Source organism: Atheta coriaria, unplaced genomic scaffold (genome assembly GCF_025399875.1).
Source record: "Atheta coriaria isolate IRGN ID8LTWV9N9 unplaced genomic scaffold, Caltech_Dcor_3.1 hic_scaffold_16_pilon, whole genome shotgun sequence".
Classification (NCBI taxonomy): domain Eukaryota; kingdom Metazoa; phylum Arthropoda; class Insecta; order Coleoptera; family Staphylinidae; genus Dalotia; species Dalotia coriaria.
The window spans coordinates 655,660-674,298 of NW_027045458.1; the positions used below are offsets into that span (position 1 = coordinate 655,660).

At 36.0% G+C, this 18,639-nt stretch overlaps 1 protein-coding gene across 1 annotated transcript in view; it reads right to left on the minus strand.

The window, feature by feature from the left end:
* LOC135802224 (glutamate receptor ionotropic, NMDA 2B-like) overlaps positions 1 to 12,129 on the minus strand; it is a 56,690-nt gene extending 44,561 nt beyond the window's left edge. Inside the window, 1 exon segment of the mRNA XM_065315777.1 lies at positions 11,259 to 12,129. Within this exon segment, the coding sequence (XP_065171849.1) occupies positions 11,259 to 11,730 (472 nt within the window). The 5' untranslated portion in view covers positions 11,731 to 12,129.
* Positions 12,130 to 18,639: the final 6,510 nt, after the last annotated feature.

Below are 18,639 nucleotides of genomic sequence, written 5' to 3' on the forward strand. Positions count from 1 at the left end.
GCGAAAACTTTTTGAAGCTTTATAAAATTAGTAGGGGAAAAAATTGTCTGTGTCTTACCCGTCTAATCATGCAGGGAAAGTTATTCAGCCGGATAAATATCTATTCTGCACACTGATACTGCACACACTATACTGCACACTTTTTTGCGGGGTCAAGCGACGTGTTAGCGTGCTGACGCTGTAGTTTGTTTGGTGTTACCATAGCAACGCGTCGTTGCTAGGGGCAACGTGCGAGCACACTATTATTTCCATCCCATTCTTACCACCGTAGAATATATTTCCCCCTTTATATTTTACATTCTCAAGGTTATTAATAGAACATCTCACGAAATTATATTCAAAAACATAAAATCAACGTTTTTGTTATATTACTGGAGCCTTTTTGTGAGGTCAGGCGCACGAGTTTGTTTGAGTTTACCATAGTAACGAACCGTTCCCACAGGCAACTGCAGGTACCTTCCTACCTCTATCTTATTCATACTAAGCTAAAAATGTATTTCGATCTTTATATTTTACATTCTCAAGATTATGCATAAAACATACCACAAAATTTAACTACCAAAAATATAAAATAACCTTTGTTGCTAAATATATCCTCATTATTGTGTTTTATGAATACATTTATTAGAATTTTATGATTTCAGGATTATGAAAGATTGCACTCGACTGGATTCACCTGTAAAAAGGAAAACACGGTCGTTAATAAATGCGAATCCATTTCCATTGGCGCTTATTGCACACGGCTCAGTTCAGCTCGGCTTGCTTCGCAGTTATTTCCCGACGCGCGGCGCAAAACGGTGATTGAATAAATTAAACGCATTACACGCGTTTCCGGCTCGTATTCCATTTCCACTCGACATTCAGCATTCGACATTTCAACAATCTTCGCCGCGCATATATTTCCCGCAATCATTTAAATATTTAATTCATTAATTATATCTGAACGCAGCGACGTATCTTATCAGTGAATTACGCGTAAGTAGGTACTATGTAAATATCTAACTTTTGCAGTAGTTTTTAGTAAAATTTTAATTAAAATTTACTTTCATGTTCAAGAGCTAATATGCGTCGATTCCGTCAATAATATTCGCAATTTTATTTTAAAGAAATGAAAAATGCGAATATTGCACTTTAGCGTCATCTCGTATTGAATCATTCAACTATAACTATGATTGAATCTCTTCCAATTTTCATCTCTTATTTAACATCCTTCAAAACACAATTTATAATATTTTAATAGTTATTCTGTTACTCTAAGTGTAAACAAATCCAAAAAATCATTGATCATCAAAATCTCTCCAGTCGTTCTTGAGTTATAAGTGATGTAACTAACCAGATTTTATATAGATAGATTTTCAATGGTTATGTCTCTGTATATTTTCCCTGGTTTCATTATGATTGTAACAAATGTGGTCGGGAACATATTCATGTGCATACATTAAAAATCGGCTTTCGGCTTTCGCCAGCGGAATATTTATTGCTTGAGTGAGGGTGATGGTGATGGTACGACAGGAATGAGTTTCGAGTTTCACATTTCACGCACGCGGCACGCAAGCCACACATGCATAAATATGCTGAGGCAGTGAATGTAAAAGAGGAACAGAAAACGTAACGTTCATCGATTTGCCACAAACGCGTATTGGCAGATGAAACACGAAAAAATGAATATGTACGATACTTACATACACGACTAAAATCGAGGCCTCAGAAGACCAGAGTAATAGCATTTGCCGCTTACTTTTACACACTTATGCGTAAAGTACTTACATAAAAGATACTTTTATTGTTTACTTATAGAATATATTAATGGGGTATAAAATTTGGGTACAAATATAGCGCGGAAAGGGTATTATTATTCATGTGAGGTGAATTAAGATCAATTACTACCATTAGAAACAATAAAAATAAGTTTTAGGCATTAGTGTGTAAAATTAAGGCTTTAAAAATAAAAAATAAAAATAAAAACGGAAAATTTACCTTTTCATGTTGTAATTCATCATAGAAACTCAAAAACACTACTCACAAATGATTAAAATGTCTCTGACACGAAAAAATGAAGAATTAATTAAGTTTAAAGAATAAAATAAGCTAAATGAATATAAAAATTGTGTGAAATATTTAAAACGAACACTAAGCAGTTATCAACCGAACCGAACGCGTCGCGAACAAAACTGCAACTAAACCGAACCACAACGTGAAGAAACGTTTGGAGAATTGCGATAAAAATGTGATAAAGATAAGATTGGAATTTACACTTGATTTACCTTCCACAATGTGAACTTGAATAACAAAACGCGTGAATATTGATGTTTATAAACACGAATAAAAATACAATTTTATTATTTTATGAACATCACTACAATTACATAGTTTCTATTGCAATAAATAAATAACTAGTTGCTCTTAATATTTTCTAATCTAATTTTCATGCGATTCTAAATATAAAATCTAAATTTCCAAAAATAAATATTATCCAACGAAAAATATACAAATTTATTATGCACCCCTGAAGAGCGGCAACCCACCGAGCGCAACTGAATAAATAAAATCTGCATAAAAAAGGAAAATAAAGAGAAAACGAAATAATACATCAAATATTTAGTCAATTTAACATTTATTGTCAAATATGTCCCCATTCCGTGTGATCTTGCCTCCAGAGACTGGAGACTGGAACCCAAATTGATTTCTCAGCATTTCCTCGTAATTTGCCAATTTAATTTTTCACCGCCCGCCGATCGACAAGTGCGCCCTGTTAATTATTCAATATGCAAATGCAAATCGCTCGGCAAACTCGGCTCGAGAGTTTTCCACCTTTCCGCCGTTTCTCTTGTCCACTGTCGAACAGTCCAGGACTAGTTATAATTCATCAGCACGCCCTCTGCCTGGGATCATGTATGTCAACAATCTGAATCTGAGCCTACCAAAGCCGCTCTATACGTCAAGTCGACACGTTCATGAAAATTTCTATTAAGCAACTAAAAATTTTATTATTCTAGGTTATAAACTACTCAAACAAACATGATAATTGAATTATTTACTGAATGTCGGTAATACAGAGCGCGTTTTTATATATAACCTGTTTTTATGACTTAATTCAAAATTAAAACTTTTTCAGCAATGGGAAAAAACGCGAAAGTTTTTTTATTGAAATCGCTGTAACATTGAATTAAGTTCTACTCGTCGCCGGCGCCGCTTTTGAAGGCGCCGAACGGCAAATTGAATTCGACGCCACTTCCTCTTACTTTGTGTCACCGCCACCCTCCTCGGCGTGGCCGTCTGTCTCCATGTCTCATTTCCTTCGGCGTAATTCGACGCGTCCAACGTATCAAACGTCGAAGAACGAAGAACGAAGAACTCATTTTCGTTTTGATCACGCATTCGCTATGTGTATATATATATATATATTGAAAATCATAAAGTGAGTGAAATTTCATTATGAATTCGCTCAAGATTCACAGATTCCAAGATAGTTTAGCGTTTAACGAAAATCTTGACTGCGGGTTTAAACTTTTCGGGGAATGCTTCCTCAAGGAGTCGAGGTGGAGTGTTTTAAAGTGGGTCAGCAGCACCGGGGTAATTTCACAAATTAATTCTCCGCCCGCACAGCGCGACCGAGACTCATTTAAATGATAATTCTGCTCGTACGCTCAACTTCTCTCTCCCTCTCGATATCAATTATATCAGCAAGATTATTATCGTTAGTTTCGGTTCGTCGACGTCTAAGTAAAGGTAAGTTGTGTTTTCTCGCCTGTGTTTCCCCTGTCAAAGTTCACATTCGCGTTGTGTTTTGATATGCGAACAATGTATATTCATTTGCGCACACGGAGTGTGTTGTTACAACTCTCAACAATTCCAACTCTAGTTGTAATCGTTAATCGAATGCAAGTTGCGAACAAGTTGCGATCGTCTTTTGTCTCTACTTCACAGCGAGCATAGAACATCTGTTGTTCGCTTGTTTTACACAACAATCGAGTCGATTTAGCCGCCATAATTGTGCACTACGAGTTGCCTACGTTTATTCAAACAAAATAATTATGCAGCCATTAGAATGTTTTGACAATTTGTTTGGTGTGTTTGTGTGTGGTGAATTTATTTGTGAGCACGTAGACCGCAAATCGGCAAAACAAATCGACGTTGTTGTCTCCGTGCACATTTGGCTGCCTACCAATCGGGCGAAAGTGCTCCGCTCACCGACCATAAACTCTAATTTAATCAATAAAACCGAGCGCAAGTTATATCATACACGAGAACACGCCACGAGGATAATAAATAACAAGCGGCTGGTCGTTCTTTGGTTTACGTCTGGGGTTTTTTCTGAGTTTTATCTCCTTGCGCGCGACAGCTTCATAAACCCCAATGAAAAATATCGCTACTGCAGTTATGACATAACCAAACATTTGCACTACTTGCTACACGTTATTGATAATGGGGTTAACTTCGGAATGAAAAGTGGGTTGTGCAAGGTGCACGCCGCCTCCGGTGAGCAGGAGCATGCGATTATTAAAACGTCTTGCGTGTTCAGAGAAATATTGTTTACGTGCCTGCAGCGGTGCGACTCCACCAACGATTTAATGGAAAATTTCTTGTTTGCTTGGCTTTTGTTTTGTTTCAAGCAGAAATTCATCAACATACAAATCAAAACCAAACCAGTTTATAATGAAAACCATTGTTGATTGTGGCACAATACAACTCTGTGTTGTATTTGTGAGGTTAGATTGCTTAACCTAACCTTAAATTTGATTCTAATTTAATTTTTTACATTTACCTGTGGGACTTGGTGTTAATTCCATTAAGACACTGCGAATACTCGTCGGTTGAAAGTTGTGCTTCTTCAGCCACACCAGCCGGGGCCCTTTGGACCGATGCAGACCAATGAGGGCATTATTGATAGCCTTGGTGTACTCACGCCTGCCAAAGCTGGTATGCGGCAGGATAAGCCCGACGTTCATCTTGTGATCGGCATGTTCAGTGTGATTCCCATGATGCTTCTTGCCAAACGTAGCAGACGTCGGAGTTTGGCGCGGATTGTTGCCGAAAGAACGCAGTGCATCCCCGACAACCACCAGCACCATCACCATTAGCAGGAGGAAGAAAAATCGAGTCGGATGCGACATGCTTACAGCGCATTCCACTAATACCAGCGAGAAGAGGAGAAGTTTCGCTCGGTGTGAAGGAAGGACGTTAACTGAGAACAACGCGACGCATTTTCACACGGACGCGGACGCGCCGAAACTGAAAGTCTCTGCTGCTGCTACCCGTAGTAGACACACGGCGTGAAGTATTTTGGAAAACTGACAAATTGATTTTGCTACCGCCGCTGGTGTTGCTGCTGCTGCTGCCTCCAGGGGAGGCACGTTATACGCACAGCTGACAGCCACGTCGTGCACATGCAGAGGCCGGGCAGCAAACGAGGGGGCCACCGCCCCAGCTGACTGCGGCTGGTGGCGGCAGGCGCGACGAAGATGGGGAAAATCGTTCGGCGTGGTGCTCTCGCATACACGCTGAGCGCACGCGTCGGTCCCGTCGTTACCTAGGCAACACGTGGCCCGCTTGCCGCCGCCGCTGCCGCCAACAGTGCGCGACGCGGTCATAGATATCCTTGTGCCGACGTCGTCAGGTCGGTGATACGCGGATGCTTAGCATCTGGACCCACTACAGATCTTCAAGCAATGCACCAACACCTTGCAAACCAAGGACGAAGGATTATTTCATAAAGCGGCAAACGTGCGGAATGCTTTCAGCTCAAGGAGTCGACGCCGAGTGGTATTTACAGAAAGAGATACAGGTGGTTGCTCCTTTGAACTGGTAACTGCACTTCCACCGTGGGGGGTCTTTGAGTCTCCACGGTAAACATTCAAACATTAGCTAACTCGTAAAAGGCACCTAAATAACGAGTTGAATATATTTCATCCTGAATTGCAATTGGACTTTTAAATGAACAATAGATATCAGTATGCGTTATGCATGGCTGCATTCTCTAACTGTGAACATTCCACATGTATCATTCATAATTGAATCCAATGAAGCAGGAAGAATATTAATTGCCATATGGTCTAATACTGGGCAGTGTCTAAGCGCGTCATTATCGTCATTATAGTGGCCTTCCGCTTGGTTAAATCGACACACTACGACACGATAATACTAAAACATGTCGCCGCCCCGTCGACAATGTCTATATGAGCTTATGGGTTTGTATATGCACTATAAAGGGTGCTGGCAGTGCAGTCGTGAGTGCGGATCATTGCGTTGTAACATAATCGGCACTTTGGACCGATTACAAAGACTTATTGAGTGGTTGTGGAGACTCCGTTTGCACCCTGCCTTTGATATTTAGAGCTTCAAAGTGGTTTATTAAATTTGCTGCGAGTTGAAATTAATTTTGAAACAAACTAACGTCCGTTTTAACTTGTGATGTGTTTGTCAACAGTAGGCAACTAAATATACACATAGTAACCTTTAATTTTGAATTTTAACCATAACCAAAACTGTTGTAACGTGTTTTTATGTTGTGATTTCAATTTGAGGTTTTGTAAGTGTCTTGCTTTTAATTTGAATCTCATATCGTTTGCCCAGCGTACTGATAACGATAATTTACACGTATTTTTTAATTAGCGCCCCGTTTTAGGTTTCCGGGCCGTGCTGTTGTGCTAATAAATTTACGGCGGCGGCGGCGAGCCAACTCCCGAAGCAATCTAGCACCACGTCGCCGCCGCCGCGCGCCCACTGATGACGTATTATGTATTATTAATGAGTGCGTTAAGCCATTAAGCCGTCAACTGCGCGCTCGTTAGTTTCAATTTATTTTCTTTCGCGTATATTTTATGCACGGTGACAAGTTTCTGCCGGCGTCTCAAGATGCACTAAAGATTTTATTACTTAACAATGCACAACTTTCTCCCGTTGAAATCAAGTATAAACTTTATAATTAAACATTTTAGTTTCATTTTAAGGCTTAGATGTCGGAAAAGTTTTATTTTTTCGCTTGACATAAAAAAACGGAGGAATTACCGAGTTGATTAAAGTGTTGATTGGCAATAAAAATCCGTCTAGAGCTTGGAGAATTCTTTCCGGACTTTCCAAATAACAATCAAACACTAACGATCGTCATTATCCTTCAGATTACAGTCGCAAAGTCGCTCTAATTAACGTGTTTACTACTAAAGTCTCAGGGACTAAACAATTAAAACAAATTAAATTAAATATTAAATTGAAATAGTAAATTATTGTTATAAAACTTTAATGGTTAAACAAAAGTCATTTATAGTATTTTATTACAATTATCATTAAATTTATAGAATTAAATTTGTTTTAGTACAAATATTTGGGGCGAAAAGGTGCAGAAAATTATAAAAATTTATCAAGAAGACGCAGAAAAAAATTCTGGTCCTAAAAAAAGTAGCTTACAACTACAGACGAATTCAAATTTAATTTATGTTGAAGCGGGTAATTATACGTGTATATTTATCTTAAAACGTGGGACCCCTTACGCAACGCTACATTATTCAGAGGAGACCCGTAGCTTGCGTATGACTAATTTTGTTTCACTTGCCAACACGCTTTCCCCCACCACTTAAAGCGGGTAGTCCGCAGGTACAAAAGAACAGACTGCAGTTAGCACAGAGCTTAGTCGAGCCTCAGTCGCCAAGCAAAACCCTCCGAGGTCTCTAGGTTCTTCACTCCTCTCTTTTACTCTCTTTTTCCGGATTTATTAGTTCTTCTTGAATTACACCTTCAGTTTTTTGCACCACTTGTAATTAACATCTTCATTTTAGTAATAAAATATGATAGCATTAGATAGAATAATAATTAAAAAGTAACGCAGAAATAAATAATAAAATATTTTCAAATCAAAACAAAAAAATCAAATTTTACAGAAAACGTCTCAAAAAGCAAATATTTTATTATATCATATTGTATATTATATTTTATTGTATTTTACAATTTCAATATGATTTACAACAAGTCAGAACGTTTAACTTTTATTACTAATGTCAAAACCATATCGCCTTTATACAGCTCATAAAAATCTGAACAAGTTGCGTGCAACTCTATTACGTGTTCCGTGCTCGTGACACCTCACGCATGGCAAAGCACGAAAACGGAAGTTGATGGCGCGCGAAACTGTCGACTCCCTCTGTTAACCAACGAATTATCACGGCAGGCAGTTTGACGACAAACTTTCATCCTCCGCAACATTCGCAACATTTGTAACTACCGCCACGTAGATTTAATGACTCGCACATCATACGGCCGCGTGATTCTTGTAATCAGAGCGAAATATACAACGCATCACCAAGAAACTAAAACAAGTAAACATTATCTAAAACTTTACTCCAAAGTTATAAACTAAATGTGCTAATGTTCAAAGTTGTGCAAAAGTTACCAGGTGACAAGTAAGTTGATATAGTGTTGAAATTTAATTATAATCAAGTAAATATTTCAATCTTACGTTGATAACTAATCACTTTGTAGATAATTAATTTTCAGGTTGTTCGGAACATTATCATTGACTTTCAACTTTGTGATTCCTTCATCGCGTAGTGGTTGATGAGTGAAATAGTTGAGATATCGTCTTCGAAACCGCGTTTGTCGCTTAACCTCGCATTTCTCTTTGGTCGGGAGACATTAACTTTTTGCAATTTGGCACGTTGGCACGTCGACGCCCGGAATCGTTAGTTTTTCACACTCTAGTTGCGTCGGCGTAAGCCACATCCACGTCATTCGCGTCTTAGCGACATCCCAGTGGAGGATATGTCACCGTGTCGCCGGAGCGAACGAATTAAATTATTGTCGCCATCGTCGGGCTCTCAACGAGGAGATGGATCTATAATGATGCAGAATTCCACGAATCTCCGACATAGTCAGAATAATCCACCCATTTTGACATTGAGCTATGTGTATAAGTAAGGTTAAGCTGTGTTCTAACCTTCAAAACAACTTATACACGCAATTTATTTCTTTTTTCTGTATTTTTATCGTAACCAATCTATTTTTATGATTTTTATGTGTTTCCAGCACTTTTCTTCTATTTTATTGTTGGTTATTTTAAAGATTCTTATAAAATCTAGTAAGAAGAAGCGAAAGGGTAAAAGCGGACGCGGTTGATAGTCGGATTCATCCCCTTCATGTCGTAAAAACATACAAGCGGCAACGAAACTGAATGTCGCGCTGCAGGAAGTCATACGTTCCGAACAGTTTTCGTGCGAAAATCCTCCGTCATGCTTTTTGTCATGCAGCAGCGGCAAAAATCCTTTTAGTGACCACTGTCTGCGCTCCAAAGTCCTTGATGTATACATTTATTTACGTCTCATGCACAGATTCCGCAAATTTTTGCAACAAAATACAGAAAAAGCATAAATAAATTAAATTCAAACCCTCGTAGAAACCGTTTATCCATAGATCACGTCCGTTCGAGGAGGTTGCAAACTGTTTAGATCTCGTCGGCCAGAAATAGACATTGTCCTGACCGCCTTTGTGACCGTTTTCCAGGGTGGTGAAGAAGATCTCTTGTGTATTCCATCCTCACCCGACCTGTCCGCAGGCCGTTCCGCTGCCCGATCGCCCAAATTGTGAACAACCTCAACAAACTACTCCGATAGCAACCTAGTACCTCTACAGCACGCAACTAATGATGATAATTCTTTTCCTACGTTTGAACCTTTTCGATTGCGTTGAAAATAGGTTAATCCCGTGCATCACCGTAAGAAAAGGGTCGGTAGCAAGTTGTATTTTATTTTTATCTTGAGTTAGTTGATGCCTTCGTTTTTTTTTGCTCCTTGGTCAACTTTTCTAAGGGTATTTTGCAAGATATAACAATGTGACGTCTAAGTGCATGATATAATAGTGGTGGGATAGAAGAGACATAACCTAAAGTGGGTGATAAACGTCAAGAGGAAAGTGTCAACAAAAAAAACACAAAAGAAACAACAAAAATATCTGCATTTTTTTCTTTTTGAGGTCTCAATAGCTAAATTTATTATTAATATGTATTTTATATTGTTATTCACGGCACAATACTGATTTATGTAACAAATGTAATCAAATTAATGCAACTATGTAAAACTTCATTTGGAATGTCATTGTCATCGTCATAACAAAAGGCATTCATAAAACAACCAGCGCGAATGCAAGCGATCAAAATAACTTTTTCATTTTTTTACGTTTTAGTTTTTCATTCGCATCACGTTCGCTCAAGTTAATTTCCAACAACGGAAGCAAACATAAATATAACCTAATGATAATAACCAGACAAGAAAATTATATTCTATCTAATAATACATCTTAAACTGCGTGTGGCTTGATGAAACGCTTTATTTCGTTTATGATTGTTTACTTTCTAAATTAACTTCTAACATTTTGAACTTAAACTTTTGATACGTGCGTGTTTACCCTCTTCGCATGCTTCGTGTAGCGCAACAAATTGAAAAATAAATTTACAACGCTTACTAAAAAGATATTAAACAGGCAGTCGCCGTGAGAAGACGGCCAGCTGAGTTTCCAAAAAAATCCGACGCAAAGTAGATGAAAATTGAAAAATTAAGTCGGCGAACAAGAACAACAAGAAACAAGCTGAGGTAACAATATACTTCTTACCGCAAGCTAAGAGAAAGTGTAAGAAGTGAAAATTTGATAATGATATGTAAATTTCCTTATAAAACAACAAAAATTATGGAAATATTTGATGAGAACACAAATTTATGCGGTAGCAATCTTTGAAATCACAAAGTTTCCACTGTAGAGTTATTTTTTGTGCTTTCATGACAACATCAAAGAAATATTTGTGTTCTTTGTGTGTTTTAACCTAACTTAACCTATAAAAGAACCGAAACATAACCTCAACAGTGTATTACGATGAATAGGCAGTCACATAATTTATTTTTTGTTTCTTTTGACACGAAAACATATCGAAATACTGCTCGTTGCTACTGAGTCGCTGACATTGACATGAATAGGTGTTTTCCGAGTTTGCTAGCAAAGCAACACGCTCGCTTTAGCCGATCGCAAATGAAGCGGAACACGTCTCAAGCGCGGATAAGCACTGCAAGTGTATTGACGACAATATCCGTTCTATTCAAGGATATCACAGGTCGCCACACGTTACAATGAGCAACGCCCATATTTCTTCGCCCTTTGTCTTTGACTTTGTATGTTTATACACCCAAAAAAAGCTTTCATCTTTTCTTTCACACAAAAAAAGTAAAAAATTAAATTTTTTTGTCAAATTTTCTATTTTTAAGTATAAAATGAATAATTTTTACCTGTTGGACTTGGTGTCATCTCCTTCATGACAATATGCACATGCAGATCGTATTTTTTGAAAAGCATCGGAAACTTTCTCTGAAGAGCGTATTTTGCGGATGTCACTGCTTTGGTATATTCACGAGTACCAAACGACTTATAGGGTACCACCATCCCGACGTGAAGACGCGGCAGGCCGTAGGCGGTCGGTGCCGAAGGTGTTTGAATTTGTTCCTCGTCATCCGGCGCAGCAGTTGTCGTTGTTGTGCGTGTGGAACCCCGAGTGCCAACGCCGAGACGCAACCCACTGCCGCGTTGAGTCCCACTTGATGAAGATCCGGCGGTTTGGTCACCGCCTCCGCCTCCTAGTTTGATGCCTCCACCGCGTTGCACACTCTGGTCTTTCCACGCCGGCCCGCCGCTCACCGCCGCCGCAACCAAGAGCATCACGAAGAACACCACCGAACTCATCTTCACTCGTGCATCACACATGCACACACCTTTTTTATAAATATTTTCTCGCTAACACTTAAAACACTTATTACACACTAATTTACTTATCTTTTAAGTTTTTTTTTTGTAAATGTTACAATTTTTATATATTTTGATATTGACGGTATAAATATTAGTTTAGTTTATTTGTTTATATGGCAGTTTTCTTAAGTCTAATCGCATGTTAAAACTTTTCAAGTTTTCGCAAAACTTTTCTGGGTAACATTTTTTTCTTCGTTTGGAGAATGAGTGTAAATTTGATTTTAAGCGCGTTTGATTTTTTGTGTGGAGTAAAAAGTTTGAAACTCGCGATGCGCGATGTCCTTCCTGCTGGACGAGCCTGGAAGGGGGCGGTAGCCGGTCGGTCGGTGGCGGCTGCCCGTGTTGCGACGCGCGTTGCGTTCGACGGCGAACTGAGCGATCGCAAGGCGCGTCGCGACGCCGAGCCGCGCGAGTTTACACGAAACGCTGCCCCAAACCGGAGGGACGTTATCCTCAGCTTGACGCACGCAGATCGTGGATCCGGCGATTCCAGTTACGCCCGTTTTTCACAAGAATTTCATTACGTTTACAAATAAAACACACAAATAAAATATCAATACGTGATTTCAAAAATATTATTATTTTAAGTTTATATTTCAAATAAAACAAAAAATTTAAATTAAAATTTTAATTAATTCAATGTTTTTTATAACATTAATTACAAACCAAAGCTAATTATTTATTTAAACTATTAAAATAATAAAATTTTAGGTTATGTAAATATTGTGGCTTGCAATTTGCTTGAAAAAACACCTTAAACAAAAGGAAATCAAAAATTTACGCAACTCTCCAACTTGTCCAACATCTAGTGCAGTTTCAATAGTATATAACTTTTCATTCGATTCGATTTCATTCGCTAACAGACTCTTTCCCCAAGTCGTGCATACCGCATAAAAGTTAAGCCGCCACACAAGTTAACAAAGAAGTCAAAGCAGCCAGAAAGAAAAAGCGAACTGGACAAACAAAAACTTTTCCCGGAGGCAAAAGCTAGATAAGAATGGCGAGCGATTGAAAGAGGGCGGATGCGGCACGCAATGCCACGTGGCGTGGAAATTAAATCCTGCTGACTTTTCCGCCAATTTGCCAATTTCTTCGATTTCTCTGGATGCGGCTTTTGTTTCCAAACAGGTTTCCCAACGAGTGTATTGATATCTGAACTTGAGATGTAACTCGAGTTACAGATAAAGTTACACTGGAACTTGGAAAACTTCCATAATTTTCTTTCTTGCTTTTTTGTCGCAAAGATCTTTATTTTTTGTTAATTTGGGGTTTAGCCCAAAATAGATTTTTAACTTCTTTATCATCGTGTTTTGGGCTTTTTACTCTTTTTTTCAAGGGTGTTGGTCAGAGGCTTCGTGCCGGAAAGCAAATTAACGCTACGTGACTGCGGCCTTGTTTTTTATTGCTTGGTGAAATTGTGGAAACCCCAAAAAAGGAAACAAAAATACCTGCAGGAAATACAAAATTTATAATTACTTCATTTTAAATATGAAATTTATTTAATTTTAAATTTGTTATAAAAACATAAATTTATTCCTTTTTAAAGTTTAAAGTTTGCGCCAGTTATACTATATTTAGTTGTGTGGTTTGATTAAACCTAAAATAAATTCTCGGGATTAAATGAAATTAAATGCACTCGGCATGCGGTTGAATGCGTGTCGCTATTTATCACCTCATTCCATTCCCTCTTGCACTACCCTCGTCGCGTGCTCTGTTTGTTTTCTTTTGTACCGTCGTTGTCGCTCTGTACACAACATTTAACGACAAAATATGATCTCGTTTGTCTTTGGCCCGCGTTCTTAATTCACTAGTTTATCTTCTTTTTTGTTTGGCGGGGTGGTTTATTTAACGTTTTATTTTTTCGCTTAGCAAAACCAACAGACAAACAAACAAACGAAATGAAGTAAGTAATCGAAAAAGTGTAAAGTTGCAAACAGAAATGTTTCCAATTAAAACTTAAATTGGTTTAGAGATTACTTGCAGGTGAAAATTTAATAACATGTAAATAAATTGTGAGCAATTACAACTGATAGTGCTATCTATTGACACGAAAAAAGACTAAAAATGTTATTGAATGAGTTTGTTTTAATAGTAATGTAATAATGAAAATTGTTATTAAAAAATTGTTAATGAAAAATAATTATTTAAAGATATTTTAGTTTATTTATTTAAATTGATCTGCATAAATTCCAAATTAATTGTAAAATAATTCTAACTAAATTCAGATTCAGTGTACGTTGCGCCATCTGTGCACAAATTATCGAACTTAATACTCACCCAAAGCCAAATAGCAAAAAATATTTCACTTTAATGCAAACTTTGATTAATATAATAAATAAATTTACTTAAACATATTGTTTTAATACTTAGTTTTGCAATTTTAGTAATACTTCTACGTAAAACTAAATTCTTAAAAAAAAAGTAATTTTCCTCGCTATTTTGGCTGCCTACATTAAATGATACAAACCAATATCCTTTTTATTTCATAACAGGAAAATGACGGAAGTCTAAATGTTAATAATACCTTCTACTCTTAGATAAATTCAAGTTTAAACGCTATAGGCAAATTGAAAGAGAAGGTATCTAATAAAATCGATGCATATACTTAAAAAATAATAAACGCACGCGTCTCTTAAAACGCTCACTTTTCTTCGCTCGCTGAGATTGCGGAAACCTTGCCGCGTTCCATTATAATATTCCAACGGCAATTCCTCTTAACGCGCGCGCTAATTAATGAAAACGTAATTAGACAAGGCTAACACGTTGACATCTGGACGCGTGTGCAGTCGCCACACAATGCTATCGTAACACTATCGCCGCACAACGGTGAAAACCGTAAAAGATATGCAAATGAAAATCAATCAACAAAATTGACGCAGCAAATATAACAATTTAAGCCTACTACCTACTTAAGCTAGAATTGTATTTATAGGTCTATTAGAACCGGCCCTGAATTTAAATCATTTACATGTGGAGTAATTGTATTGTAAAACAGTTGACATTGTCCGCGTTCACGTAATCTTGTTTTCATTGTTTTTCTCCCATCGCCCGCTGCTAATAATAGTCGATAATATTAATTATAAAGCAATACGAACATTATTGACAAATGTTTATAATTAGAGCGTTTTTTGTTAGCAAGTATTTTGTTGAGACACGGAATCGAGATCGTGTAAAATGTAAGAAAACAAAGCGACGCGTGATGAAATTAAACGGAATGTCACGATCATGAGAAATAAATTTTCAGGTTTGTCCTCGCCGCAATCAGTTTATAAATTATTTCATGCAATTAACAGACATAAATATCATTACGGGCGTCATTTTATGGACCTGTTTTCAAACGTTGCTAATTGCCATTAAAGTGTTACTATAAAGAATTCTTCACATAAAAATTAAACTGAGTTCAAATTTGAACAATAAATAATTAAAAATCAGACTTATAACGAAATATTTCAACTTATTTACCAAAAATTAAATAAATATTTATTGTTTACTTAAAGTTTCCTTCGCGGACAATTTATCTTCACACTTCTCGTATCTTGCTGTGTGTTACCCTTCAAACTGTTTGATACAATAGCATCTAAGACAGATTGATTGAATTTGAACACATTTTTAAGAAGTTAGTATTATAAACAGTAGACTTACATTCTATACAAAAAATAATTTATTATCTTTATACTCTCAGATTATGTAATAAAATATTCATTAATGAAGTGAATAGTTCTTATTTACCCACAAAACTAAAATATTTGAGAAACATTTTTCCTTTTTACAAAAATTTTAGGTATGAAAAGTCATTTATAATCTGGAAAATTAAAAATAACAGCGATTTATGGCTGTAGAATGTTGCCTGATATATTGCGGTGTTGCCATATGCAACCTTTAATATATGCAACCTTTCAAGCATTTTCGTTCAAATAAAACCTTATTTCTGACATAAAACAATAAAACCATTGAAACGTGAAACATTCAGTTAAAAATTTACAGTTCATGCACCCAAAATTATTGTTTTTGCAATATTTTAAACATAAAATACACGGAAATAGTAATAAAAAAATATACACTCAAAATAATTTGCTGTTAAAATTGTGTTTAAAGTGCTTTAATGCGTTGATAGTCACATCTAGCATTGTGAGCATTGTGCAAAAATTATTGATGAAGCGTACAAGGAGAAACTAGAAGGATATTCGCGCGTTTTGCGCGTTCGCGTTCAAATCGGAATTTTGTTACCCTCGATGCGCGAAATAATTGAAATAATTGTGTTGATATCCGATCTTAATAACATAATTCTCAACGCGCTAGGTTAACTAAATTAAATGTTAAATATTAAAAACTTGGTTAGAATTATTAAATCAAACTACTATATGTGCATACCACAATACACATCTTATTAAACACATTATAAAAACATTTCCAAAACAGTAAATCAAGTTCATGCACCTAACGAAATAACCGCAATTATTTTGCGGTTTGCGTTGGGATCGATAAACATTTAATTAGATGTTTAATTTCTATCTCCGACAGATCAACAATTTGTATATATAAAATATTTCAATGTCAAACTTTTCAACATTTCAATAACATGTACAATGATTAAAACTTTTAAATATTTACTTCTATAACACTGCAATGTTTAATATTTTAAATAAATATAAAATCAATTTAAACGTTCTCGTAAATTTTATATCTTGCGGCTTTATTGACGATTATTGCTAAATGAAAATCATTGAAATAGATTTATTGAACGTCGATATCTCGACAAATATCTGCACCGAGACCACGAAACAAGATAGATGAATGAAAGCCAGCGAATATGATTGTGATTATTACATTAACGTTAATATAACGTCAATAGTAACGAGCGCGTTGCGGATATAACTCATGCCTGGCGGGTACACAACTATGCGATTTAATGAATCGTTGTTTAAACGTTAAAGTTCATTAATATCCGGTTTTATTCCAACTGAAACTTATATTGATATAGGTCAAAGAATTGTCCACATAAAATTCATTTTTTGTTCATATTTAGGTCGATATAGGACGCCACTATAGGCAACTAACATTACACTTAAAGTTTTGATCGGTGTGTTGCATAATTCATTCATTTTTATTAGAGTTGCAGTACAAATATCATTAACATTAACATTAACTTTAATAAAGAAACATTAATGTATTTCTAATGTTTATAGTTTGTCTTTAAATAATAACTATTCACTTTATTCATGATTATTCTACCGCACATCCAGGGATAAATTATAAATATTTTTCTGTAAAGAATATAATTCTTCATTGTATATAATAGTAACTTCCTATAAATATGTGCAAATCCGTAGAATATACGTTAGATGCTATTGTATCAAACAATTTGAAGGGTAACACACAGCAAGATGCGAGAAGTGTGAAGATAAATTGTCCGCGAAGTAAACTTGAAGTAAACAATAGAAATTTCTTTGATTATTGCGCGTACTCATGCTTAATGCTCATGTTCCTCTGATCTTGCGGCTGGCGGATGATACGCTTCGCAGATTCAACAAGGTTTTGTTGCAAGTTTGCATTTTTTACACTTTAAATTTCTTCCATTAAATAATAAAAAAATAAATAAAACTTTAATAAAATAAAAACTATATTTAATGTTTTAGATGTAAAAACTCTTATTTAATGAAAAATGATATAGAATTAACTATTGTTTGGATGATCTTGAGTTAAAATTACATTCTCGATATCTCAAACATTGATCTACTTTTCTAATTTTTAATGTGCTGTATAATGCGGCATGTGTGTTTTCTATGCAGGTGCAGTGCGTGATCTTGATACATCTCCTTTCATTTGACATTCGATTTTTAATTTCGCATTCGACAATCCAATCCAATTACGGCATATTAAAACTTATTTATTATTTAAAGTGTTAGTTAATCTATAGTGGGATGAAGGTGAAATTGAATTATTTTTACCTCAAAATTAGTCCTATATTATTTTAATACATTTTTTGCTATTATAGGCATACCACAATACGCAATACCACAAGCCGCCATTTTTTTATAAATGGTTTCCGGAAGTTAAATTGTCTTGTCATGTTTGTGTTAATTGTGTCTATTAGTTATTTCCTTCCATTGGTTCTTTGTGATTCATTTCTTTAAGCATTCGGTTTGTTTATTTGTTTGTTAAAGAATATGTATTAATAATATTTTATAAAAAGTACGTATTTGGTCGGTGGTCGGCGTTATGCTTTAGTAACAATATCCGGCTCGCACCGGCGCATGTGCCGACGAGTGTAACAACAATAAGGAAGAAACTTCAGGAAGGAGCGATTCCACAGCAGTCGGGCACTAAGGTCACTACTTTTTGTTTCGCACCGATATAATTACGAATCAATCAATAACGCTTCTAATCAAATAGACAATTAGAATGTGTCGAATTTATTAAGATTTAATATCACTTGGTAAACTTGAGAGACCTTCAGATGAACACATCAAAATTATTTTTAAGAAATCTATAGGCAACCACCTGTTCAATAAATTTACATAAAATGTGATTTGTGTCACGTGTGGCTAAATCAATATATTTTTAGAAATATGTGTTAATTAAAAAGGCGCGACATTCCCTTCGAAAAATCGTAGACTAACAAATTATTTAAACATTATTAGCGTTAAAAGTGTTAGCACACTCCATTTTTGACGCCATCAATGAGGGAATATAATAAGTTAATGAAATTGTTTTGACAAAACGCTTGAAATCATTGAATATTATATTGCTATAATGCCATAATGCTAAATAAAGAAATTAGCAAGATAAATTAACAGATTCTAAATCTAGTTCCAGTTCATCAAAATTTTCCATTGTGAAATTTGAAATGGGCAGAAAATTTTTGTA